The sequence below is a fragment of the Pongo abelii genome, chromosome 11 (genome assembly GCF_028885655.2).
Source record: "Pongo abelii isolate AG06213 chromosome 11, NHGRI_mPonAbe1-v2.0_pri, whole genome shotgun sequence".
NCBI lineage: Eukaryota > Metazoa > Chordata > Mammalia > Primates > Hominidae > Pongo > Pongo abelii.
In genome coordinates, this window is record NC_071996.2 from 80,532,421 (window position 1) to 80,559,357 (window position 26,937).

General features: G+C 37.8%; 1 protein-coding gene across 5 annotated transcripts in view; it reads right to left on the reverse strand.

The window, feature by feature from the left end:
• PDE11A (phosphodiesterase 11A) overlaps positions 1-26,937 on the reverse strand; it is a 447,272-nt gene that overhangs the window by 269,901 nt on the left and 150,434 nt on the right. For 4 of the 5 annotated variants that reach the window (XM_024243401.3, XM_054549537.2, XM_054549538.1 and 1 more), the window contains 2 exons: positions 11,473-11,562; positions 845-985 (listed from right to left, as the gene is read on the reverse strand). In XM_024243401.3, coding sequence (XP_024099169.2) covers positions 845-985; positions 11,473-11,562 — 231 coding nt within the window. Of the gene's footprint in view, positions 1-844; positions 986-2,280; positions 2,367-11,472; positions 11,563-26,937 lie in introns of those variants that run through there. The other variant, XM_054549540.1, reaches the window with a different exon arrangement.

Below are 26,937 nucleotides of genomic sequence, written 5' to 3' on the forward strand. Positions count from 1 at the left end.
CCAAGGGTTTAGACATTTAACTTCAAGAATTTAGATTGATGATGATTATTATTTCAATATTGTTGCTTATCTACCCAGCAGATTTCCCCCTGAAAGCCAAAGGGCTTAACAAAACCAGAAAGCTGGCCACAAATTGCCACGGTGAGGCAGCCCTAAGGCCCTGAACGAGATGTTTCCCTATGGAGTGGCAGGAACCCCTGCAGGGAAGTGAACAGCAGCCCCCTTCACCTGGTAAGGCTACTCTGTGCCAGAATTTGCAGGTTAACAGCAGCTGTGAAAGAACCTGGAAGCCTCCACAGGACAAATGTGCTGCAGGGAAGGGCCCAGCTTCGGTTGGCCATTCCATTCTGCTCGAGTCCAGTTTGTCTGGGCTCCAAGAGCTAAGGGTACTGAATCTCCATTCATTTGTTTGCTTCCTCCTTGCCTTAAGAAGGCCATGGAGCATTGTCTGGACTGAAGTCCACCCCCCGAAATGCTGAGGGCCTTACCCTTCATAGGTAAATAAAATGTGAGACAGACACTTGAGTTTATCTTCTAATGGAGCTATGTGAGGTTGGGCAAATCACTGAACCCCTTAGTTCCCTCATCTGCAATTACAAAGGCCTGGGATAGATCTCTAAAGTCCCTGTTAGCTTAAAAGTCTATGTTTCTAAGTTGACTGCAAAAAGAGAATGAAATACACATAAAGAAAATAAAAAACTCTTGTTTTACGAAAAGTTGCCCCATGGTTGAAGAGTCATGAAGAGAGTGAATCAAGTCACAATTTCACAAGTTTAATTATAAATAAACTCAACTTTATTCCATTCACACAGTCTTCAACTTTAAAAGATAAAAGATAACTTACTGGTGATTCGATGTCCTCTAGGAGTAAAACAGAACAGCGTTCACATTTCAGCAGAGTTTGGGCCCGATGCATTATTTTCTTGACAATTTTCTCCAGGTCAGTCTGTTCTTCAAAGAGGTCATTAACCACCTCTAGCAAAGCCTAGAAAAGATGAAATGGATGTATTTAGGTGGATGTAAAACTGAAAAAAAGTTTCTTTTTTCTTAAAATTTAATTTAGTCTTTGCCTTAATAAAATATAATAAATCTTTCTGTGTAGCTAATTTTAAAAAATTTTATGATTGTTTTGACATATTTTTATCACTCAATTTTACAACACATGTTTAAACTGCAAAATACAACTTGAGAATAGAGCTAGTTCTTGTAACAGGTGTGAAGATAAGTAATTCAAAACCTAAGCTATTGGAACTCCAGAATATTTTGAGTCTTAAAGGATGCTGATTATAGGGGTCACTTGAGAGGCAGGCGTAACCAAGGCAGGTATAACCCTTGTTTCTCTGACTATAGATTAGCCTTCTTCCTTACCAAAATTGTTTTGTAAAATGCTGAAAATTACTAATGAGCACCAGAGAAGACCCCTTCCCTCTTCACTGTTGATCTTCATTACAGATTAACTTCCCTCTTACTCTTCTCACACAAGGACTCCATGGCCATAACATTGCCTTAAGATGGAATGTTAAATATACTCTTTTAAATTGGAAAGAAAATGAAAACCAGCTATGAAGAAAACAAGCTGTATAGAAAAGAAAACAAACTGTAACTAATTATATTGCTATAACTCATACACCAGCCTTGTGTAGGAAATGCTGAAATCCTATTAAATTTCTTTACTTTGTGCCTGTAGAAGCAAGAGCTTAACTTTTTAACTTTGGAACATTTACCCCATTTCTCTGGAGTCTGCATCTCCCGGATTGGCCATTCCCAGCTTTTCACTTGAATAAACTCTTTAAAACTAGATTCTGATTATTAATATTTCAGTTTGACACAGGGATCATATAACCATTAGCTATAGGCATTTCCCCTTTTCTGTAGTAATTCTTCTTCAGTGCAACTAGGTACAAACCCAATATTTTGGCCGGGCGCAGTGGCTCATGCCTATAATCCCAGCACTTTGGGAGGCCAAGGAGGGTGGATCACAAAGTCAGGAGTTTGAGACCAGCCTGGCTAATATGGTGAAACCCCGTCTCTACTAAAAATACAAAAAAAATTAGCCAGGCATGGTGGCATGTTCCCATAGTCCCAGCTACTCCAGAGGCTGAGGCAGGAGAATAGCTTGAACCCAGGGAGCAGAGGTTGCAGTGAGCCGAGATCGCGCCACTGCACTCCAGTCTGGACAACAGAGTGAGACTCTTTCTAAAAAACAAACAACAAACCAAAACCAAAAAACATTTTATAAATAATGAATACCTCCAAAGCACATTGATTTCAGAAACTTACAAAGCAGCTTTTCCTCACTATCAGGAAGAAACAGATTCTTGGTCAAACTTGAGACATTTTCACTAATACACATCCCTTACATAACTCTGAAAGAATTAGAGAGGTGAATGCTAATTAAGGTTCAGATTCTTAAATATATATATATATATAAAGATATGTAATTTACATTTAGTCTTTGCTAAATATAAATACATAAATTACATATATAATATAAATATATATAATATATACATACCCTTCATATATATAAAATATATATACCCTCCATATATATATAAATATACATATACACACATACACATATACCCTCCTTAATTCCTCTACCCAAGAGAAAATACTGCTTTATCCCAAACTGTCCAGGAGAACATTTAGATATTTATATATCAGGAAAGAAAACACATTAATTTTTTTTAAAACAGCAGAATGAAAAGCACACGACTTAGAAAAAAATCTTAACCTCTAACTTGAAAACTGTGTACTTATTTAAAAATTAAATTGTAGTAACCTGTGGTTTTCTCTAGCTAAGAAATTAGCTGCAATTTTTTTGCCTTGAAATAATGTTTGTTTGCTCAGGTCAGGTATGGATTTGTGAAAAATAAATAATAAGTAATATTTGTTTGGAATTTTTAATGGCATGGATGTTTCCAGAGATTTAAGAATAGTAGGTTATGTACAGGTGGTAGACATTATGCTTCTCTCAGAGAGCAATCAGAAAATTACACAGTCAGTGAATTGCCCAGAGGGCACTTGATTCAACAGAATGTAGAAAGAGGTGCAATCTCAAGTCTGACCTCTCATAAAAGGATTTCATGAATTGTCAAATTCACATCTATTCATCATGGTGCTGATCATCATCTCAGGGACATGACTAATTTTCAACTTCAATAATGAATTTGATTTGTCCTGAAATTATTTGAAATGTGAAAATTTCTTCTCTGAATCTATCCTGGTAAAAAAGCATTTGAGTAGCTGGGCGTGGTGGCTCATGCCAATAATCCCAGCACTTTGGGAGGCCAAGGCAGGCAGATCACATGAGGCCAGGAGTTCTAGAGCAGCCTGGGCAACATGGTGAAACCCCGTCTCTACTAAAAATACAAAAAAATTAGCCAGGTGTGGTAGTGCATGCCTGTAGTCCCAGCTACTCAGGAGGCTGAGGCAGGAGAATCACTTGAACCTGGGAGGCAGAAGTTGCAATGAGCTGAGATCACGCCACTGCACTACAGCCTGGATGACAGAGTGAGATACCATCTCAAAAAAAAAAAAAGAAAGAAAGAAAAGAAAAGAAAAAACATCTGAATGAGTTAAGAAATCCATGAAATGAGTCCAGTTCACTGAGCAATTGAAAGAGGACCAAATATCCTGGGTAGGGTTATTGAAACTGCCATTGCAAAATTATAACTGAGCTGACCTAACCAGCTCCATCTTGCTTCTAATCTCCAAACTGTCCTTGTTCATTTCTGGGCATAGGCTGAACTAACTTTGGGAGGAACACAGTTTATGGTTTATTGTTTAAAACAAAGATGATAATAGCCCTTTCCCAAACAAACCTCCTTCTTCCCTGGGGACTAGAATGCCTTCATAGGACAAACAAATTAGCCACAAGACCAGAAATTATGGCTTAGGAGTCATACAGCTGACTCTTCCTAAACTGCTCCTCAGATCAGTGCTTGAGATATTTTGCAGACCTTGTACCTGATGGATCAGCTGGCACCACCCAGATCGATAAATTGGCTCATCTGATCTTGTGACCCCCCCATCCATGAGCTAACTCAGGGCAAGAGGACAGTTTCAATTCCCTATGATTTCATCTCCGACCCAACCAATCAGCCTTCCCTACTCACTGGCCTTCCCCCACCCACCAAATTATCCTTAAAAACTCTGATCCGGGGGGACTGATTTGAGTAATAATAAAACTCTGGTCTCTGGCACAGCCGACTCTGTGTGAATTACTCTTTCTCTATTGCAATTCCCCTGTCTTGAGAAATCAGCTTTGTCTAGGCAGTAGGCAAAGTGAACCCACTGGGTGGTTACACTGTCTCTAAAGAAAGACTGAACAGAGCTAAGGACCATATTGCTCCATGATCCCAAAGCAAACAGGAACATCAAAAGGTGAAAAAACTTTTAAGTGAATCTTGATATTTGGCATTTGGACAGCAAATCTCTGTAAGGGGTCAATGAACAATAATTTCATATTCAGACATTAAAAATGAGACAATTGTCTCAGTAATTACAAGCAAAAAGCCCTGTCATTAATGGGGAAAACATTATTTCTTTAATCATCTAGACTATTTCTTCAGATGGATCACATTAACTGAACAATTATTTAACTTTTCAATTTGTTGTGATTGCATGGAGAGAGCCTCTGGGATCCATATACAAGAACATTTATCTCAGAGGAAAAACTAATTGTGCCTTGAGTCTTGCACTGACAAATCACATTATAGTAATTTTATTGTTTCTAATTTAAATTGCTTTATTAACAAGTGATAGAAGTTTTACAAATAACAATGCAGACTAGCTCCAGGATAGGAGAAAAAGAGAAGAAAATCTAGGATAATATCTGTTAGGCCTCTGAGCCCAAGCTAAGCCATCATATCCCCTATGACTTGCAAGTATACATCCAGATGGTCTGAAGCAACTGAAGATCCACAAAAGAGGTGAAAATAGCCTTAACTGATAACATTCCACCATTGTGATTTGTTCCTGCCCCACCCTAACTGATACGATATATTCTCCCCCGCCCTTAAGAAGGTACTTTGTAATATTCTCCCCCACCCTTAAGAATGTACTTTGTATGCCTATCCCAAACCTCTAAGAACCAATGATAATCCCACCACCCTTTGCTGACTCCTTTTTCAGACTCAGCCTGCCTGCACCCAGGTGAAATAAACAGCCCTGTTGGTCACACAAAGCCTGTTGGTGGACTCTCTTCACACGGACGTGTGTGACAATATCCAATTCAACAGATAATGGAAGTATTTTACACAGTTGAATAGGCCCTGCTTCTTGATGTCACTTGCCTTCCAGGAAATGAGTATCTGCATTTTGTCCCTCTTTCTAGTGACCTTCTTTTACTCCTGGACGTGTCCTTGGAGCTTTCCATTCTCTTATCTACATATTCTTCCCTAAATTAACCCAGCTAGATCCCTGGCTTTAAATAGCCTTTATATGCTACTGGTTCCCAAATCTTAATCTCCAGTCCTGACATCTTCCCAGAGCTTTAGACTCCTGTATCCAACTGTTTACTTGCCAGCTGTGCCAGCCAAGAGTCTCTTTCACTCATTTCCCATATCAGCAAGCCCCCATAGATTTCACCACTGATTTTGGAGGAAATCTGTCACTTCTCACTGCCCTAGTCCCAGCCATATTATTTTTTGACTTCAATACAGTTCTTTCCTAAGTCCTCTTACTGTTCCAGCCTTCTCCCTCCCTCCCCAGCCAGTTTATTGTCTCCAGGGAGGCCAGAGTGAACGCTATTAAAAGTAAGTCAGACTCAGCTCAAAATCATCTAATGGCTTTCCATTGCACTCAGAATGAATGCCAAAGCCCTTGCCATGCCCACAGGCTTTTCTACCATCTGGCCTGCCTCCACGTCCTCATTTTATTTTTTTTCCCTTTCACTCTCCCCCTTTCTCTCTGCTCTCTAAACACACTGACCAAGCTTTCTCCTGCCCCAAGTCCTTTGTGTTTGGTATTCCACAGCCAGAGATGCTCTCCGCAGACCTTTGCGTGGTTTTGCTCCTTCTTTTCATTCAAGTTTCTGCTTATAGATCATCTCCTTATAGAGACCTTTTTGATAACCCTCTAAAATAAACGTCCTCCCAACCCAGCCTTCCTCAACCCTTTATCCCTTTATCTCACTTTATTTTTCCTTGCAGTATTTATCGCTACCTATACTATGCAATTTAAAAAAATTGTTTTCTTATCTAATATGTATTGTTCTCATGAATAGTAAGTTCTGTAAGGGCGGGGCTTTGGATAGACAGCATGTGAAGGGAACTACACAATCAATACTTGTTGAATGAATAAATTAATTGTGCCATACACAAGAATGCAAAGATTAATCATACATGAAGCTTCACTTAAGGAGTTCAAAATGTAGTTGGAGAGGTGGGCCCTCCTTAAATACCATAATACAGTGTGATAAGTATTCATAATAGAATAGTGGCAGTAGATACAAGGCAAAACCATAAGTGAAGAAGGGAAGATTAATCAGAAAGCTGAGCTGGGTCCTGAAGAATGCGTGAGGCAGATGGTGTGGTTGGAAGGAGTCGGACTGACATCAGGCATTGAAGGCAGAGGGAGGAATATGGCTAACGGTATGATCAAATGAAACAGATTGTTTGCTGGAAATTGGGGACTATATTGCTGGAGTTCCAGATGAAAGCAGGAGCATGGTAAGACATGGGCCTAAAGATGAAAAGAAGATCAAATCAGAGAAAATATGTGGTATGCCATGCTAAGGACCATGGCTATATTAGTCAACTATGTTCATCTGTTTACTGACAAAAATATCCATAAATCATAATAATTAGCAAATGAAATTTTAATCAACTTGATGCCCAGAATAATTAGGGGTTTCAAACCTTTTTGAACGTCATTTTGTTAAATATATTTCTAAGTTGTTACAGTAATCTTCCTCTATTTAAAATTAGAATGAGTATAATATAATTTAATCTCTATTTGATAATTTAGCATTTTTTGAGTACTAGACTTTGCCTTTTTTGCAACTTAGATCTATAGCTCCTGAAGGTATAAAAGCGCTCTCTAAGTGTTTCTTTATAATACTATAAAATAGTCTTTGCATTATTGTTCCAAGTATATAGTGAAGGGCACTTTCAGAAACCCTTTCAATTCAAAAATTGTTTCAATCCAAAAATTGTTTCAATTCAAAAATAAAATCTGGGAAGTGGGAGTAAGATCACGTTTGTAACATAACTTGCTTCTTAAAGGAACTTAGTTGTAAAAGCATCACCAAATTGTGTTATTCCTTCAAAGCCATAAGTAAGCAAGGATATATCTGCTGCCTTATAGTATAGATGTGATATTAATTTCCTTTTTTTTTTTTGAGATGGAGTCTCACTCTGTCACCTAGGCTGGAATGCAGTGGTGCGATCTCCACTCTCTGTGACCTTCGCCTCCTGGGTTCAAGCAATTCTCCTGCCTCAGCCTCCCGAGTAGCTGGGACTACAGGCACCACCACCACGCCTGGCTAATTTTTGTATTTTTAGTAGAGACAAGGTTTCACCATGTTGGCCAGGCTGGTCTTGAACTCCTGACCTCAGATGATTCACTCACCTCGGCCTCCCAAAGTGCTGGGATTACAGGCTTAAGCCATCGTGCCCAGCCAATTTCATTTTTAAAAGAAGCTTGTAGTGCTGAAAAAAATGTATATTCTGTTGATTTGGGGTGGAGAGTTCTGTAGATGTCTATTAGGTCCGCTTGGTGCAGAGCTGAGTTCAATTCCAGGGTATCCTTGTTGACTTTCTGTCTCGTTGATCTGTCTAATGTTGACAGTGGGGTGTTAAAGTCTCCCATTATTAATGTGTGGGAGTCTAAGTCTCTGTGTAGGTCACTCAAAATTGACCACATACTTGGAAGTAAAGCTCTCCTCAGCAAATGTAAAAGAACAGAAATTATAACAAACTGTCTCTCAGATCACAGTGCAATCAAGCTAGAACTCAGGATTAAGAATCTCACTCAAAACCACTCAACTACATGGAAACTGAACAACCTGCTCCTGAATGACTACTGGGTACATAACGAAATGAAGGCAGAAATAAAGATGTTCTTTGAAACCAACGAGAACCAAGACACAACATACCAGAATCTCTGGGATGCAGTCAAAGCAGTGTGTAGAGGGAAATTTATAGCACTAAATGCCCACAAGAGAAAGCAGGAAAGATCCAAAATTGACACCCTAACATCACAATTAAAAGAACTAGAAAAGCAAGAGCAAACACATTCAAAAGCTAGCAGAAGGCAAGAAATAACTAAAATCAGAGCAGAACTGAAGGAAATAGAGACTCAAAAAACCCTTCAAAAAATTAATGAATCCAGGAGCTGGTTTTTTGAAAGGATCAACAAAATTGATAGACCGTTAGCAAGACTAATAAAGAAAAAAAGAGAGAAGAATCAAATAGATGCAATAAAAAATGATAAAGGGGATATCACCACCGATACCACAGAAATACAAACTACCATCAGAGAATATTACAAACACCTCTATGCAAATAAACTAGAAAATCTAGAAGAAATGGATAAATTCCTTGACACATACACTCTCCCAAGACTAAACCAGGAAGAAGTTGAATCTCTGAATAGACCAATAACAGGAGCTGAAATTGTGGCAATAATCAATAGCTTACCAACCAAAAAGAGTCCAGGACCAGATGGATTCACAGCCGAATTCTACCAGAGGTACAAGGAGGAACTGGTACCATTCCTTCTGAAACTATTCCAATCAATAGAACAAGAGGGAATCCTCCCTAACTCATTTTATGAGGCCAGCATCATCCTGATACCAAAGCCGGGCAGAGACACAACCAAAAAACACAATTTTAGACCAATATCCTTGATGAACATTGATGCAAAAATCCTCAATAAAATACTGGCAAACTGAATCCAGCAGCACATCAAAAAGCTTATCCACCATGATCAAGTGGGCTTCATCCCTGGGATGCAAGGCTGGTTCAATATACGCAAATCAATAAATGTCATCCAGCATATAAACAGAACCAAAGACAAAAACCACATGATTATCTCAATAGATGCAGAAAAGGCCTTTGACAAAATTCAACAACCCTTCATGCTAAAAACTCTCAATAAATTAGGTATTGATGGGACGTATCTCAAAATAATAAGAGCTATCGGTGACAAACCCACAGCCAATATCATACTGAATGGGCAAAAACTGGAAGCATTCCCTTTGAAAACTGGCACAAGACAGGGATGCCCTCTCTCACCACTCCTATTCAACATAGTGTTGGAAGTTCTGCCCAGGGCAATTAGGCAGGAGAAGGAAATAATGGGTACTCAATTAGGAAAAGAGGAAGTCAAATTGTCCCTGTTTGCAGACGACATGATGGTATATCTAGAAAACCCCATTGTCTCAGCCCAAAATCTCCTTAAGCTGATAAGCAACTTCAGCAAAGTCTCAGGATACAAAATCAATGTACAAAAATCACAAGCATTCTTATACACCAACAGCAGACAAACAGAGAGCCAAATCATGAGTGAACTCCCATTCACAATTGCTTCAAAGAGAATAAAATACCTAGGAATCCAACTTACAAGGGACGTGAAGGACCTCTTCAAGGAGAACTACAAACCACTGCTCAAGGAAATAAAAGAGGATACAAACAAATGGAAGAACATTCCATGCTCATGGGTAGGAAGAATCAATATCGTGAAAATGTCCATACTGCCCTAGGTAATTTACAGATTCAATGCCATCCCCATCAAGCTACCAATGACTTTCTTCACAGAATTGGAAAAAACTACTTTAAAGTTCATATGGAACCAAAAAAGAGCCCGCATCGCCAAGTCAATCCTAAGCCAAAAGAACAAAGCTGGAGGTATCATGCTACCTGACTTCAAACTATACTACAAGGCTACAGTAACCAAAACAGCATGGTACTGGTACCAAAACAGAGATATAGATCAATGGAACAGAACAGAACCCTCAGAAATAACGCCGCATATCTACAACTATCTGATCTTTGACAAACCTGAGAAAAACAAGAAATGGGGAAAGGATTCCCTATTTAATAAATGGTGCTGGGAAAACTGGCTAGCCATATGTAGAAAGCTGAAACTGGATCCCTTCCTTACACCTTATACAAAAATCAATTCAAGATGGATTAAAGACTTAAACGTTAGACCTAAAACCATAAAAACCCTAGAAGAAAACCGAGGCAATACCATTCAGGACATAGGCATGGGCAAGGACTTCATGTCTAAAACACCAAAAGCAATGGCAACAAAAGCCAAAATTGACAAATGGGATCTAATTAAACTCAAGAGCTTCTGCACAGCAAAAGAAACTACCATCAGAGTGAACAGGCAACCTACAAAATGGGAGAAAATTTTTGCAACCTACTCATCTGACAAAGGGCTAATATCCAGAATCTACAATGAACTCCAACAAATTTACAAGAAAATAACAAACAACCCCATCAAAAAGTGGGCGAAGGACATGAACAGACACTTCTCAAAAGAAGAGATTTATGCAGCTAAAAAACACATGAAAAAATGCTCACCATCACTGGCCATCAGAGAAATGCAAATCAAAACCACAATGAGATACCATCTCACACCAGTTAGAATGGCAATCATTAAAAAATCAGGAAACAACAGGTGCTGGAGAGGATGTGGAGAAATAGGAACACTTTTACACTGTTGGTGGGACTGTAAACTAGTTCCACCATTGTGGAAGTCAGTGTGGCGATTCCTCAGGGATCTAGAACTAGAAATACCATTTGACCCAGCCATCCCATTACTGGGTACATACCCAAAGGACTGTAAATCATGCTGCTGTAAAGGCACATGCACACGTATGTTTATTGCGGCATTATTCACAATAGCAAAGACTTGGAACCAACCCAAATGTCCAACAATGATAGACTGGATTAAGAAAATGTGGCACATATACACCATGGAATACTATGCAGCCATAAAAAATGATGAGTTCATGTCCTTTGTAGGGACATGGATGAAATTGGAAATCATCATTCTCAGTAAACTATCGCAAGAGCAAAAAACCAAACACCGCATGTTCTCACTCATAGGTGGGAAGTGAACAATGAGAACACATGGACACAGGAAGGGGAATATCACACTCTGGGGACTGTTGTGGGGTGGGGGGAGGGGGGAGGGATAGCATTGGGAGATATACCTAAAGTATAATAATAATAAATAAATAAATAAAAACAATTTTACCAACTAGAGTATTAAAAAAAAAAAAAGAAACTTGCACCCCTTCCCCCAAATAACAACAGATAATGTGTATCCGCTTCCATCTGGGCTTATTGCTTAAAGTGTACCTTCAACCACAGCCTTGCAGAGTTATACAAATAAAAAAGATTCCTGTACTATTCAAAGATCATTCATTGGCTGTTTTTAAAAGACATAATGACTTACAGAAACCAGAAAGAGTTTTGAGGAGTGTCAACAATGTTTTTATTTACTCACTCTGCTTCTTTCATATTCTTTCCTTGAGGCAGCAAAGAGCTGAGCGTTAGATATGGCGATTCCACAAAATGGAAGATACATCTGCATAACCTGGGACAAAAAGAGTAGTAAGAACATTAAAACATAAGAACATTGATACATCCCTTGTAGACTAAATTCCACACTTCCTCTATATGCCTGATTGTAATACTTTATTTGTATCTATAGAGATTGAGTACAGAGAGTTGTTGATACCAGTATTTTAACTTCAGAATGAATATTTTTCAAAGTTAACTAAAATATGTTGTAAATCAAGCTTTAACTAGAGAATTCACATCTATGAGACATAAAGTGAAGCAACAGATTATGAGGGCTGTGACATAGGAACTGTGCCTAAAGCAGCTCGTATTATTTCTTGGATAAAAGAAAGATAAATAAGTAAATGAACTGTGATATACCTGGAATTTAAGGCATGTGCCCATACTCACATTTGGAGGTAGGCAGGATATAAGTCAATTCTTTTGTTGGCATATGGCATATACCATACGTATACGGCATACAATTCACATCTGTAGCAGGGATTTCAGCTTGATTCTAGACCTATCTGCTACCAGTTTTAAACATGCCTGTCAGGATGGGCCCAGTGGGAACTCAGGGGTCAGCAGGCCTGGCAGCCTTCTGCGACAGAGTTCTAATTGTGTCTGCCACTGTGTAGACATAACTGGACACAAATCATACTCGTGGGATGCTTCTGCAGAAGCCTGATGAGGAAAGGCTGGGAGCCTGTAGTGGAGAAGTCCTCCTATGGGCAGAAACACCCAGCCGTGATGGGCCTACCCCTAACAAAGACTTTCTCGTCATGGAGGTTTATGCATAGGGATTTTTACTACTGCCTTGCACTCTCAAGAAATTCATCCCCAGAATCTCTGATTCCAGAGAGATAGAATGCTCTAAGTAAAAACTGAAAGAACTATTTCCCTAAATTCTTCGCAATGTAGATGAAACAAGTGACATACTTGGGACTTCTCTAAAGCAAGAGGGAAAAAAGCATGTTTATATCATAGACTCTCTATGTCTCTCTTTCTCTCTCTCACACACGCACGCACGCACGCACACACAACGGTGCCCTAGGAAGAGGTACAAAGCGCTGGCAAAATAGAGCAATTCCTGCTGTATCCAGCAGAGGGCAGTGCAGTGCCTGCTGTGGGTGAGGGATGACAGCAGCCTCCACCAACTCGGGAAGCACTTGTGAAGCACCCGGGACATCCAGAACAGAATCACCTGGAGTGCAAGGCAATTATGAAGAAGACTTGAGGTACACAAAAGATGAAGGGCAATTCACATTCCCTATCACTGAATTTCCTATTAAAATCTTTCTTTGGTTACCTGGGCATGATCAACTCTGACCTAGGGTCCTGGAAAGAATTTCAGAGCCATATAAAAACTAAAGCTATGACCTCATTTTTAAAGAAGATAGAGAAACAATGGGATCAGAATTAAGAAGACATACAAAAATCAATGATTTTTGCAGATGTTTTGGGGATAAATTCCTTCCCTGGATTTTCACATGTCGCCTTCTGGAACTAGATGTTATTTCTGTTACCCCCTACTTTCCCCTTTCTTGCTACTCCCCCTCATGCCTTAGAAAGTCTGTCCATAAGCCAAGATAAAGCTGTTGGCATAAAGCTGCCAGATATTCCATTAGAATTTCCCTGCCTTTAGGCAGAATGGGACCACTTTCAATATCACCTACACATAGAACAAGCACTTTCCTTGTAGTTTTCTGGAGGTTTTGTTTTTGGCTCTTTGTTTTTTTCTGCCATGGAGACTGTGACTATAACGGGGATAAAAGCAAGGAGGAGATGTGGGTTACTTATTTTAACTTTCACTACTTATTTGTTTTATTTATTTTTGCCTTTAGGGGACAAATTTAAGGTGGTTGGTAAGTCAAGCAAGTAAGAGGAGAGTGACCAAATGAACATGTGAAATGTTTTCTAATATATCATAGGCTTGCTTCACTTCGTTTGTAATTCCAATATTTACTGAGTTCCAGGTATTATGTTAAATTAAAAAGAATCTGAATTTTAAATCAAATAATCTTTGTTCTTTTTACAGTTTTGCTGTGTGAAGTGCAACAAATCATATAAGCTCTTGAACCTATTTTCTTATCTGTAAATGCCAGGTTTATGGTCTTTTTTAGTTCTAATCTTTGGTGATTCAAATAATGTGAAACATCATTGAGCTGCAATATTCTGTTTACTAGAGAAAACAGAATTCAGTAAACATGCTTGCACCTTATTCAAGAAAAAATAATTTATAATAGTAATTGCCATCGGCTAAGCCCTTCTGTCATCGTGTCAGGCATGATGCTATGTGTCAGGGATGATGTTAAGCATTGTATATGCATTATATCTGTTTTATATTCACTTATGTTTTACCATTAATCCCAGTTTGCAGATTAGAAAACTGAGGCTTTAAGAACTTACCCAAAGTTCTTGGGAGATAATTCTCTGGATATTTTATGTTTCCGCACACGTGGCAAAGAGAGGCACTGGCTGTATCTTTCTGGAATGCTTATACAATGAACAGCCTTGGAAGACAGAGATACTGTCTCCTTTCAGAGCAAAGAACAGAAGTCTTTACTATCCAGTATAATAAAGACAATATCCCCCTCTAGACAGAGGTCAGGCAGGCTCACTGTTCATTATAAAAGATTTGGGTTGCTTACATTTCAGGTTCCTCTGCTGTCATGCAATCTACTATATGTGCTATTACTGGGGTCAGGGAACCAGAAAAAATGCTGATGCTCAAACTATTGCTATTGTTGTGAGCAATAAACTGTTTTTTTGTCACGGATCCAGGAGTCTCATGTCTTCTGTCAGCATCCATGAGACTGTGGCAGACTAACTAGCCTGCATGTACAGTATAGTAAAATCAGACCCTTTACAAATCTTAACAATGTCACCTAGATAGTAAATAGAGAAGCTTAATTTAGAATCCAAGCAGCCTAACCCTAGGATCTACCTTCTTAACTTCTACATTCTCCTGCTTCCCAAAGTCATACATATCTTTCATACCATTAATATGATAGTCTGGTTAACTGCAATGCAAGATAGATGACTAAGACTAGTAGTCCATTATTCCAGTGTATGTGCAGTCATAGGAGACTGCAGAAGCAGGAAGCAGTTCTGGTAGAGCAGGCAAAACCCAGTTTCCGGAGATAACAAGGCAACCATTCTCAGGGGGCAATTTGTCTAGCAGTTGGTGTAAGGGAAATCCTAGGTAGAGAGCAGACCACACTGATAGGCATCAGAGTGTGGTTATGAAGGCCAGAGTAGAAAGTTTGGGCAGAAAAGAAACTGAGCCTGTCAGCAGGTAGCAGAGCCCTCGCCTCCAGGTGGAGCTTTAAGGATCAGCTTATACTCTTGGTAGTGAAAGGGAGGGAAATGGCAGAAGAAAAAAAGGGGCCCATCAGGTATGAAATGTGAGGCACTATGTTTTAATGAGACACAGAACTGCTCACAGATAGGGGCTGTGGCAAAGCTGGGCCCACAGGTGAAGGTCCTGTGGTGTGGCTCCAGCTATAGAGTGGAAAATGAATCAGGGACCAGGAACCAGGCTGTGTTCCACACATGACTAGAGACGTTCCAGTCTTAGCCCAGTGGGAACACTGCAGTGCCCCCGGGAGCCTAGGAACAGTCCAACATCAAACTGTCAGTCAATCGCAAATCTCTTCATCCTCATCCAATCTTGTTTCTGTTAAACCTAGTTTTTAATCTAAAAATTTAGAATTTGCAAATACTTTTTCCAAGTAGTATAAGCTATTCTTCATGAATAGTACAATGTACTATCAAGAAAGCATGCAAATCAGATTGGTATTAGTTCTTTTCATCTACCCCACTGTGTCCGACAAAGCACCCCTCAATTTAGTCCTGACAGATGAATGATATTTACTTGTCACAACCTCAGGAAAAGCAACTCCACAATCTTCCTCCATTTTACACATCTAGCAAATGTCGCTTTCATGAAATTTTCTCATACAAATGTAACAAACCCCTTATATCACAATATACTTCCAATTCTTATCCTTTAGTGGAGATGAAAAACAACAAAAACTCTGCCATTTTAAGTCAATTACAAGGCATTTAACGTGGCATTTTGAATGGCAAAAGAGACTCCTGCTGTCTTGTTTTGTGTACTCCAATTTTTCAAGTTAATGCTTCTATAACAGCATCCAAACAAAAGCAAATGGCAAAATGAACACCCTACTCACTGTACTGGGAATGCACAGATCAGTTCAATTTAACAAGAGCCGCCTGACTGCCTTCTCCCATCAGGCCCTGGGTTAATATGCAGCCTGTACACTAAATTGCATGATACCATTACTATTTTCAAGTTTACCACTAGTTTCAACTATATCCCTGAGATGATTACTAGCCAGCTCAAATTCCTCCAATATTTTCACAAAAATACAGGCTAAAGTTCAAATTTCAACTCCCTGTTAAGGCCTTCCAAATGTTGGCCCTATTGGACATTATTATTATTGTTATTATTAATGTTTGTTTAGATTTACCCACATGTGTACCAGTTTTTTCCTCCTCATTCCTTCCAACATCCCTTCCTTCTTTCTGTGATACAGTTTTATTTTTTTTCCAAAGACAATCCTTTAGAGTATCTTTTAGCATTGGTGATAAATGTTTTTAGTTTTGTATGCAAATATGTTTATTTTATAATCAATCTTAAAAGGTAAGGTAGTTGGGTATGCAATCCTAGGCTTACAGTTTTTTCCTCTCAGTACTTAAAAGATATTATTCCCTTATCAAGTGCAACTGATGCTGCTAAAAAGCCAGCTGCCAATCAAAATCTTGGTAGATTATCTGCCTTTGTCTCCGGTTTCTTTTAGGTCTTCTTTACGTCATTGGTAGCCAATTTGTATTTTGTCAGCCTCAGTCAAAGGCTTAATTGAAACATGGTAACCTCCAATGTATATATTGGCCAAACATTACTGTGGATGGAGACAATATTATACCTTCATGACTCATTGCACACTGAGAGTGAATCTTTGTTAATGTAGGAAATGTTCTACCCTGTGTCATTCATTGGCATGACAATTCAGCCCTCTGGGGTCAGACTCAATTGCACAATGTATATGCATATGACAGTATGATCTATGGAGTTTCTAAAGAAATGTGCAGGAGAAGCAGGCAAATACATTTTTGAAAAGAGGCAGTAAGAAAAACTGAAGCAGTGTAGAAATAGAAAATGAAAAACAAAATATTTTTATCTTTTTTTTCAGTCCCAGTGCTACAGATGTCTTAATATATACATATATATATATATATATATATATATATATATATATCTCGCTCTATTCTGTTACTCTGCTCTTTCTGAAGTCCCTCATTTCCAAAAAAACCAACTAATTTGGCCTTCATTATGTATTTTCAGAATGCCAAAGGTCTAAAAAGCCTTAATGACTAAGAAGCTAATGAGTCTGTACAGGCTTGTGCAGCACTTTTCGGCTTGAAAGCACTTTATGAACATTGGCTAATTAATCTTTACAACATCCCACTCAGAAATAAAGTTAAACTGAAAATCATTAAACAGTGTAAAAAAGTCATTTTAGCCTTGGAAACTCATTAAAATATCACTAATATGCATAGAATTTGAGCACTGGGCCTTCCATCAATGTACACAAAAAAAGACAGTAGGTAGCCAGCCTTTTCAAACTTGCAAGCCACAAAGAAAGGCTATTAAAGCCCCATTGTGTGGTCTGGTCCAATTATACATCATTAAAGAATGCTGGGGGTCTACACTGGAGAATCTTAGTGAAGGGGGCCATCCCGTTTGTGGACCCTACTTGTAGAAGGCAAAACAGCTTGAAGGGCCACATCACTGTCAGCTAAATGAACAGGTGAAAAAAAGGTTTTCCCACCTACAGATAATACCTCCTCCCTTTGTGTAGATTCTGAAAACAGAAGTGACTCTTAAAGTCACTTCTGCCTTCAGGCAGTAACTATATGATAAAGCTTCACTGATTTGGAGCCCACTGATTTGGAACTGGGGATGTTTTAAGACAGTTGTGATTCAAATGCTGAATAAACTCTTCAAGTAGAGTAATTTAGAAAATAACATATCAAAATATGAAAGCAGACACATTATTTTCATACGATGAAATACTTTCAGAACATTTTTAGGAATATAATATTAAAAATAATTTTTAAATGAGTGTGCAGTTTTCCAGAGATTCCAGAGGAAAGCCCTGCTTCCAGAGGTGTAGCTTCATTCACTGCAATTTTGTTTCTACACAAATTCGATAAAGATAAAAGGTGGAGCTTTTATTTTAAGAATCAGAATCATAAATGACTCTTGTTAGCTCATACTAAAATATATGCCCTTGGCTAAGGCATGCCTTTTTCTACCAGTGTTCTGCCCTTTTCAAAGAAAACAGTCTCCAAAAGATACAAATAAATATAAAATATTGTTTTAAAAATTGTAATGGGGCCAGGCGCGGTGGCTCATGCCTGTAATCCTAGCACTTTGGGAGGCCAAGGCAGGTGGATCACTTAAGGTCAGGAGTTCCAGACTAGCCTGGCCAACATAGTGAAACCCCGTCTTTACCAAAAATACAAAAATTAGCTGGCCGTGGTGGTGCACACCTCTAGTCCCAGCTACTCAGGAGGCTGAGGTAGGAGAATCACTTGAAGCTGGGAGGTAGAGGCTGCACTGAGCTGAGATTGTGCCACTGCACTCCAGCCTGGGTGAAAGAGTGAGACTCTATCTCCAAAAAAAAAAAAAAAAAAAAAATTGTAGTGGAATAGATGATCCAATTACATGCCTTTTGAAATTGTCCACTATGAGAATTGACATTCTGAAGAATAGGGTGGGAGACTTCATTCACAAAAGACAAGGGAGAACAAGAGGGCAAATAAAAAAGAAGGAGAAGCTTTGTTTTTTGAGACAGAAACAAGGACAAGATAATGGATCAGAGATGTGGGGAGGAAAGCAAGGAAAGCAAACCCAAGGGGGGTTCCTCACTGGTCCAAATTTGGGGCAGAACATATCCTAAAGCGTGAATCTTTACAGGCTCCCCTTCTCCTGTCTAGGCGTCCTCATCACTCTTCTTCCATGTTCCCTTCTTAGGACAGGGAAATTGAGGTGCTTCTACTTCTGTCCCTGAGTATTAAAGCTGGGACCCCAGGGAGGTTGGAATGAGCCCCCTTCCACTACTCTAGCCCCTCTCCTACAAGCTAGTGTTGGCTAAAATATCCCCAGGAGGCTATCCAGGGGCAGAGATGCTGAATTCAGTTCCTAGCAAGTAGCCTAGTGGCATCAACACCTATTCTCTTTGACTTTTTGGAGGCTCTGGTCTACTGAGTGCTTGAATCATGTAGGTACTACTCATATCACTCAATAACCTTATTTCTATTTGGTCCTATGTCCACCCCCACAACTTTAGGGAAATAACCTTCTCATGTCTGGGGGCAGTTTTTAATTCCCACCCTCTTACTTCCAGACACTCAGGGAAAACCCTGAAGGAATCTATTGCAGGACCCATGTCCTTTCTAAAATAATTTTTTTTTCTGATCATAGATTTCAAGAGAAAAAAAAGTACCCATATTTCTGCCACTCAAGGTTAACCATTATTAACATTTTGGAATATATTCAAGTTTTCTTCTCTCTTTTTCCTTTCACATAAAGCCAAATAGGCTAATCCTATACGTAATATTTTATCAGCTTTTTTCACTTTTTATAACTAGCTGTTACCTAATATGACCAGTTTCTATGGATGCAAAATATCCCACTGTATGGTGCAGAAACATAAAATTTATAGAGAAGGAAAGTAGATTAGTGGTTGCCTGGGTTAGCAGCAGTAACAGGATTTGCTGTAAATGGGCATAGGGGATCTTACTGGTAGTGGGTTCTAAAACTGATTTATGGTGATGGTTGTACCTCTCATAACGTTACTAAAAGTCATTGAATTGCTCACTTGAAATGCGTGAATTTTATGATATATAAAATATACCTCAAGAAAGTTTTAAAAATTACCATAAATACTCTGTTCATGGTATGGATTAATGTAGTTTACTTAGTCAATCATAGAACGTTGGACATTTAGGTTGCTTCCAATTTTAGATTAATAATTCTGGGGTTAAACATCCTAGAAATTAAATCTTTCCAAATCCCATTATTATTTTCTTAGAGTAAAGCGTTGATATTGGAACTTACTTTATGCAACACACAACTTACATAGTGCTTTTCTGTACCAGGCAATATTCTAAATGCTTTACTAATATTAATTAATTGGGGTGTGTGTACCCTTTAAAATAATCCTTAACAATATAAACACATTTACTTTTTGCTAAAAGAAAAGAGTAGAGAAGTGCATAGAGTAAAGTAACGACAGTTCCCCCTTAATTCCCTGTCCCACTGCCCACTCTCTTCCCAAGGTACAACCCTGCTAGCATTTGTAGTGTATTCTTCTGGATGTTTTATGGCTACAGTCACACAATATCTAGTTTTAGGGTTGTTTGTAAACATAAGTGGGATCACAATATAAGTTATTTTCAATACCTTCTTTTTCACTTGGCAATATATCTTGGAAATCTTTACATGTTAATTCAAAGAGAACTTACTTCATTCATCTTAATGTCTGCAGAATATTCTAGGGGGTGGTTGTATCTGTTACTAGACATTGCCATTGTTTCTAATTTTTCTTTATTACAAATAATGCTGCTGTCAACTTTCTTACAAATAAATCTTCATGCACCTGGGCAATACTTCTGTTTGACAGTTTCCTAAAAGTGGAATTTTAAGGTTGAAGAATATATGCTCAAAAAATCTTAATTACTACTGCCAAATCATCCTCCAAAAAGGCTCTACCAATTTATACTCCCACTAACAGTAATCAGAGGATTCATTTACCCCAGCTCATACAACACTGGGTATTACCATTCTTTTAAAATCTTGTCTATCCGACAGATAAAATCAGTACTCATTTTTGTATTAACTGACATTTACTTGATGAATAGATTGAACGCTTTTCATAATCTGTTGGTTGTCTGTTTTTAAAATATGGCCTCTTTTGCTTATTTTGTTTATTTTTAAGTGGACATTCATCTATTACTTATTGCTCAGTAAGTACCCTTTATGTGCTAAGAATATTAAACATTTTTCATTTTCACAATTCATGAATCTTACTTGATAATCTCACTTGATAATCAAACAGTAATTGTCATCTGTTTGATACAATCCATTAGGCCTACAAGCTATGAGTGCTTTGTCTAAGATGAATAATATTATGGCTCAGTAAACTTGGCCTACTCCCTCTCACAGTGTGAAGAACTTTTACAAAGATATCTGCCTATATAACTCTGCCAAGGTTATTTTTATAAGCAGATTGACCTACATATATCATCCTGCCCATTTATTCCATCTGCCTTTGTAACTCACAGCTTCTGCAAAAAGTTGGTTTGAGCTACTGTTTGATCCAGGCATTCTTGAGTTTTAGTTATTAAGATCATTATGATTCCTCACTTACCCAGCACAGGTATAAATGCAGGAAGCTACACAATAGAGAAACTTAGTCAAGGTGTCAAGGTATCAACACCCTGAAATGCTAGAAAAATCTTATTATACCACAATGAACATACGAACATAAAATTTCCTCTTAGACTATTTTCTGATGAGAAATGCCTAAGTTTTTCTTTAAATTTGAAATGCATTCACATTATTTCCTCCTATTAGTAGCAGAAGGCTTTCTTTCACTGTCTCATTTATCAAACTCCTTCCTTTTTATAATTCCTGGTTCATAAAGTACAGGACATTATATAAAGGCAGAATCATACAGCATGTGGCCTTTTGTGTCTGGCTGCTTTCACTTTGCATGCTGTTTTAAGGGTCCATTTATATTGAAGATATATCAGTACTTTATTCCTTTTAAAATTTTGTTTTAAAGAAGTAGGTTTTTTTAGGGAAGTTTTAGGTTTACAGAAAAGTTAAGTGGAAAGTACAGGGATTTCCCATAGACCCTGCCCAACACACAGTTTCCCCTATTATTAACATCTTACATTAGAGTGGTACATTTGTTACAACTGATGAGTCAATAGTGACACATTATTAACTAAAGTCCAGTCTACAAAGTTTACAATAGGTTCACTCTTTGTGTCACACATTCTGCGGATTTTGACAAATGTACACGTTCACCGTTACAGTATCATACAGAATAGTTTATTGCCCTAAAAATTCCCTGTGCTTCACCTGCTAATCCCTCCCTCCTTCTCCCTAAATCTCTGGCAACCACTGATCTTTTTACTGACTCTGTAGCTTTGCCTTTTCCAGAATGTCACATAGTTGGAATCACGCAGTATATATCCTTTCCAGATTGGCTTCTTTTACTTAGCAATATCCATTTAAGGTACCTCTACATTATTTCATGGCTTAGTAGTTCATTTCTTTTTATCACTGATTAATATTCCATTAACTGGATATACCCATGTTTGTTTATCCATTCATCTATTGAAGAGCATCTCAATTGCTCCCAAGATTTGACAATTATGAAAAAAAGCTGCTATAAACATTCATGTGCCAGTTTTTGTGTAGACATAATTTTTTGACTCATTTGGATAAATATCCAGGAATGCAATTGCTGGATTGCATGGTAAGCGTATCGTTAGCTTTGCAAGAAACTGCTAAGCTGTGTTCCAAAGTGGCTGTGCCATTTTGCATTCCCACCCTTTCCTATGTCTGGATCCTCCCTGTCCGTTCAAAGAAGGAGTGTTTCCCTTCATTTGGTATTGCTTCCACCTTCACTGTGTAATCTACATCTGCTTGGCTTCATGTCCTCACTTCCTGTCGTTTTGCTTACAGTTTTGCAGTCTTCAGAAATGGCTGGCTTGTGTCCTGTCTATGACGTCCCAATTACCTGAACATGAAATACAACTATTCTACATTCTTATTTTCTGCAGCCTTTAACACTTGATCACCAGCTAGATATGAAACTTTGGCTTCCATGGACTATACACCCCTATTTAATCTTTTTCTATGTTTCTGACACTCATGTTCAAGTTATATTCCCGGGTTCAGTCTTTGGTCTTCTAACTGTCCCTTTCTACATTCTCTCTCTAAGGATTTATTTATTTCCACAATATAAGAATATTACAAAATAAAGTGGGTTGGCTATGCAAGAATTAACCTTTGAGCAAGAGTCAGAAAAGACAACAAATTCAGTACTGCCACATATTTAAGACAGCTGAGAAGACTTCCTCCTTCTGCTCTTGAACTTTGGTCTGTCATGAATTCCCTCTGCCTCTGATTTCACTTTACTACATCCCTAACCCCACTTCTAATCAGTCACATCTGCTACCTTCCAGACCCACGTTTCAGTCTCTAATCCAGACACAGCTTGAGCTCTGAAAACATTTGCTTACTCTCTCTTATAGTCTAATTTTAGTATTCCTGGTCCTAGACTGAACTGAACTCTCAATTCAACCATAGTGACTGAACAGGCACCAAAGTCCCTTCCTTCTATCTGTGTCTTCAGCAGTTACCTCTGGAACGACTCTCAAAGTGGGCTCTCTAGTGCTGACATTTTCTCTGTGCTCTGGCTTCACATCACCAGGTGCCTAGAGGACATTTCAACTTGAAGGTTCTTTTTATTTTATTTTATTATTATTTTAATTATTTATTTATTTATGAGACGGAGTCTAGCTCTGTCGCCCAGGCTGGAGTGCAGCGGCAGATCTCGGCTCACTGCAAGCTCCGCCTCCCGGGTTCACCGCCATTCTTCTGCCTCAGCCTCCCGAGTAGCTGGGACTACAGGTGCCTGCCACCATGCCGGGCTCATTTTTTGTATTTTTAGTAGAGACGGGGTTTCATCGTGTTAGCCAGGATGGTCTTGATCTCCTGACTTCGTGATCCGTCCGCCTCAGCCTCCCAAAGTGCTGGGATTACAGGCGTCAGCCACCGTGCCCGGCCAACTTGAAGGTTCTTATACTACCACAAACTCAGCATTCCGAAACCAAGTTTATCATCTCAATTCCCTCTTTCTTCCAAAGAAAGAGGGCTTCTGCCTCCAAAACCACCCTATATGTGCCAAAAAATAATAATAATAATAAAAATATTAAAGTTCAAATCACCCAATTCCAAATCCTGGGAGCCATCATTGATTGCTATCCAGATGTAGGCATAAGCAATTCAGGAGCTTTTGAAACTTCTGTTCCCATGGCCTTGATTTCCCCTGCTCCAGCACTGCCATCACTCACCATCTCTGGTAATAGTTCCCAGATCTCTCACCATTGCTGCAACAGTAGCCAAGATCCTCTCATCCTTGCAATGTGACAAGAACCCAGTAACCTTTGTTTTCCATCCAGAAAAGCTATAAATTTAAACACACTGACTATCCATCCCAACGTGCTCCATTGTCTTAACTTTTTAAAATGTAAGGTATAAATATGTCTTACACATATTAAATACTAGTCTTTTTCAAACTACATTTGTGTGAGCATTTTCATACCACATATTATGAAATACATGTGGTATGAAATTCATACCACATACAGTATTTTTAAAAATCTCATTAGAAGCTCATCAGAAAGTATCTCCAATATTTAAGACTGTGGCTCAGCATTTTACAGACACTTTGGAAGATATATAATAATCTCAGGAAAAATAATAAGGAAATATAAAATTGCTATTTAGAGAAACACATGAGACCCAGAGGGGATTATTCTACTTATATATCTTTTTTTTTTAATTTCCAAAATAATTCATCATCCAAATGCAACACCAATGACATGGATAATAAACCATACTATTTTTTAATTTCCAGTAATATTCTCCAGTGGAGTTTAAAACAGAGAAGGCTATGAAAATATGCTTAGAGCATTAATATTTAATTAATGTAATAGTACCCTAAAATGAATATTATAAATGTAAAAGCCTTGATAAAATTCGTAAGTTGTATCTATGCAACTAAAACACAAAAGTGGTACCTAGTAAATTCAGGGCATTCTTAATGGATAGCCTTGAAGACTTAAAGAGCTTTAAAGGTTGGCCTAACAACAAACAAAACTTTGTGAAGGGCCAATCAATCATTTATTAACAAACTGGGGTATCAATCCAAAATAGCAGAGGGGAAACTGTCTACATGAGTCATCAGTAATTCGGCAAGATTTCTCATTTGGTATCCTAGAACAGTCTAGCTTACAAACTAAGATGCTAGCTTCGAAGCCAAACTACTTTATTGCCCCTATTCACAGTTTCTACTTTCCACCCATATTCAGTCTGTCTGCAACAGAGTCTCAGCCTTTCCTTTATTGCTTCCTTTCTCTTCATGGTTCAGCTATTTATTTTGAGGGCTCAATTACATACAAAGTAAGCAGAAAGAATAAATGATAAGCCTAAAGACAGCAGAAGGAAAGAATTAATTAAAATAAAAGCAGAAAATAGTAAATGAGAAAACAACCATTAGAATTGATAAATAAATCCAGAAATAGCTCATGTAGGGAAAAGCAATAAGGCAAATAAGTCACTAGCTAGTTTAATCAGAGGGGAAAAACCCCGAAAATATACTAAAACAGAAGTGATCAAGGAAACAGAGTCACAGCTACAGAAGAAAACGAAAAGAATTATAATAGACATTTTTTGCCATAATCTCAAACTTAAATATTTGCAAATCTGATGTAAACTTGTATATTTTAAGCAAAATATAAATTAACAAAACTGAATCAAGTTCTTCAAGACCTGAGAATTTCTGAGTAAAATAGTCACCGCAGAAATAATAAGGAAACTTGTAAAAGACTGATTCTCAGAAAAGGGGCTAGTCCAAATGGCTTCACAGGCAAATTCTTTCAAATCTTCAAGAACAAGAAAATTCCTATGCTATTCAAACGATTCCAGAATCCAGAGAAGGAGACTCTCAAATATTTTTTGAAGACACATTATTTATTACTGGTAGCACATCATGATAAAAATAATGCAAAAATCAAACTTACAGAATAGATCCCTTATGAAAACAGATAAGAAACATCCTAAATAAAAATATTAGAAGATTTAACATCTTTTTTTTTTTTTTTTTTTTTTTTTTTTGAGACAGAGTCTCACTCTGTTGCCCAGGCTGGAGTGTAATGGCATGATCATGGCTCACTGCAACCTCCGCCTCCCGGGTTCAAGCGATTCTTCTGCCTCAGCCTCTTGAGTAGCTGGGACTATAGGCGTGCACCACCACGCCTGGCTAATTTTTTGTATTTTTAATAGAGGTGGGGTTTCACCATATTGGCCAGGCTGGTCTTGAACTCCTGACCTCGTGATCCACCCACCTTGGCCTTCCAAAGTGTTGGGATTACAAGCGTGAGCCACCGCGCCTGGCCAGAAGATTTAATATCTATACATATCTGTATATTAGAAAGTTGAATTTAGCCAAATATTAAAAAATGAAACATGACTAAGAATTTATATTTAGAATAAACTGATTGTTCAATGTTTCAAGATCAATTATTCCAAACTTTCATATTAACTTTTAAAGGAAAAAAATGATCATCTTAATATTCTAAAAGGTCATTTGATAAAATCCAATACCCAATGGCTATAAAATTAATAAGTTATAATGGGTATTAAATAATTTTTTAATGGAAAAACATGCCATATTTCTCAATAAAAAGATATTGAATCAATATTAAAAAGATATCAATTACCTCTCCAAATTAATCTATAAATTTTATTCTAGTGAAACGTAGAATGATACTTTTGGAATTTAAAAAAAAAGGTAATTCTAAAATTCAAATGAAATGAAAAATGTTTAACAATAGTCAATATTAAATGAAACGAGAAATAAGAGGAACCAGTTGTAAGGTTATGATGACCAAAACAGAATAGTACTAAGGACATAATAATCATGCAACTTAAAGGAACAGAAGTCCAGAACAAAATACATAAAATAAGTTCATATGTAAGAAAAGGATGGTTTCATCAATAAATCGTGTTGGGACATAGTTCATCATTTAGAAAAAAGCCTAAAAATTAGAAAATCCTTTTTGAAAAAGCCCAGGGAAATTAAAGACAGAATAAAAATATATAACTATAAAAGCCATAGGGGAAATATGGTAAACATTTACATAGTTCTTCATTGTGAAAGGCCTTTCCAACCATACCCTATACGTGGAAATTATATGAGAGACTTCACACTCATTTAAAATTGAAAACATCTATATCTCAATATGTAAAATAAATTAAAAAGCAAAACACACTGGGAAAATTATTTGCAATGTTTATGATACTTATGAACATCTAAGTAGGAAAAAATCAGAAAAAAACACCTCAAAAATGGTCAAAAGATATAAACAGGAAGTTTACCAAAAAGAAACACAAATAGCTAAAATAAGAACAAAAAGTGTTCAGGACACTAATTATCAAACAAATATAAATAAAAATAACAATGAGCTATCAGATTTCTCCTACTATATTGACAAATATTATCATTAAAATTAA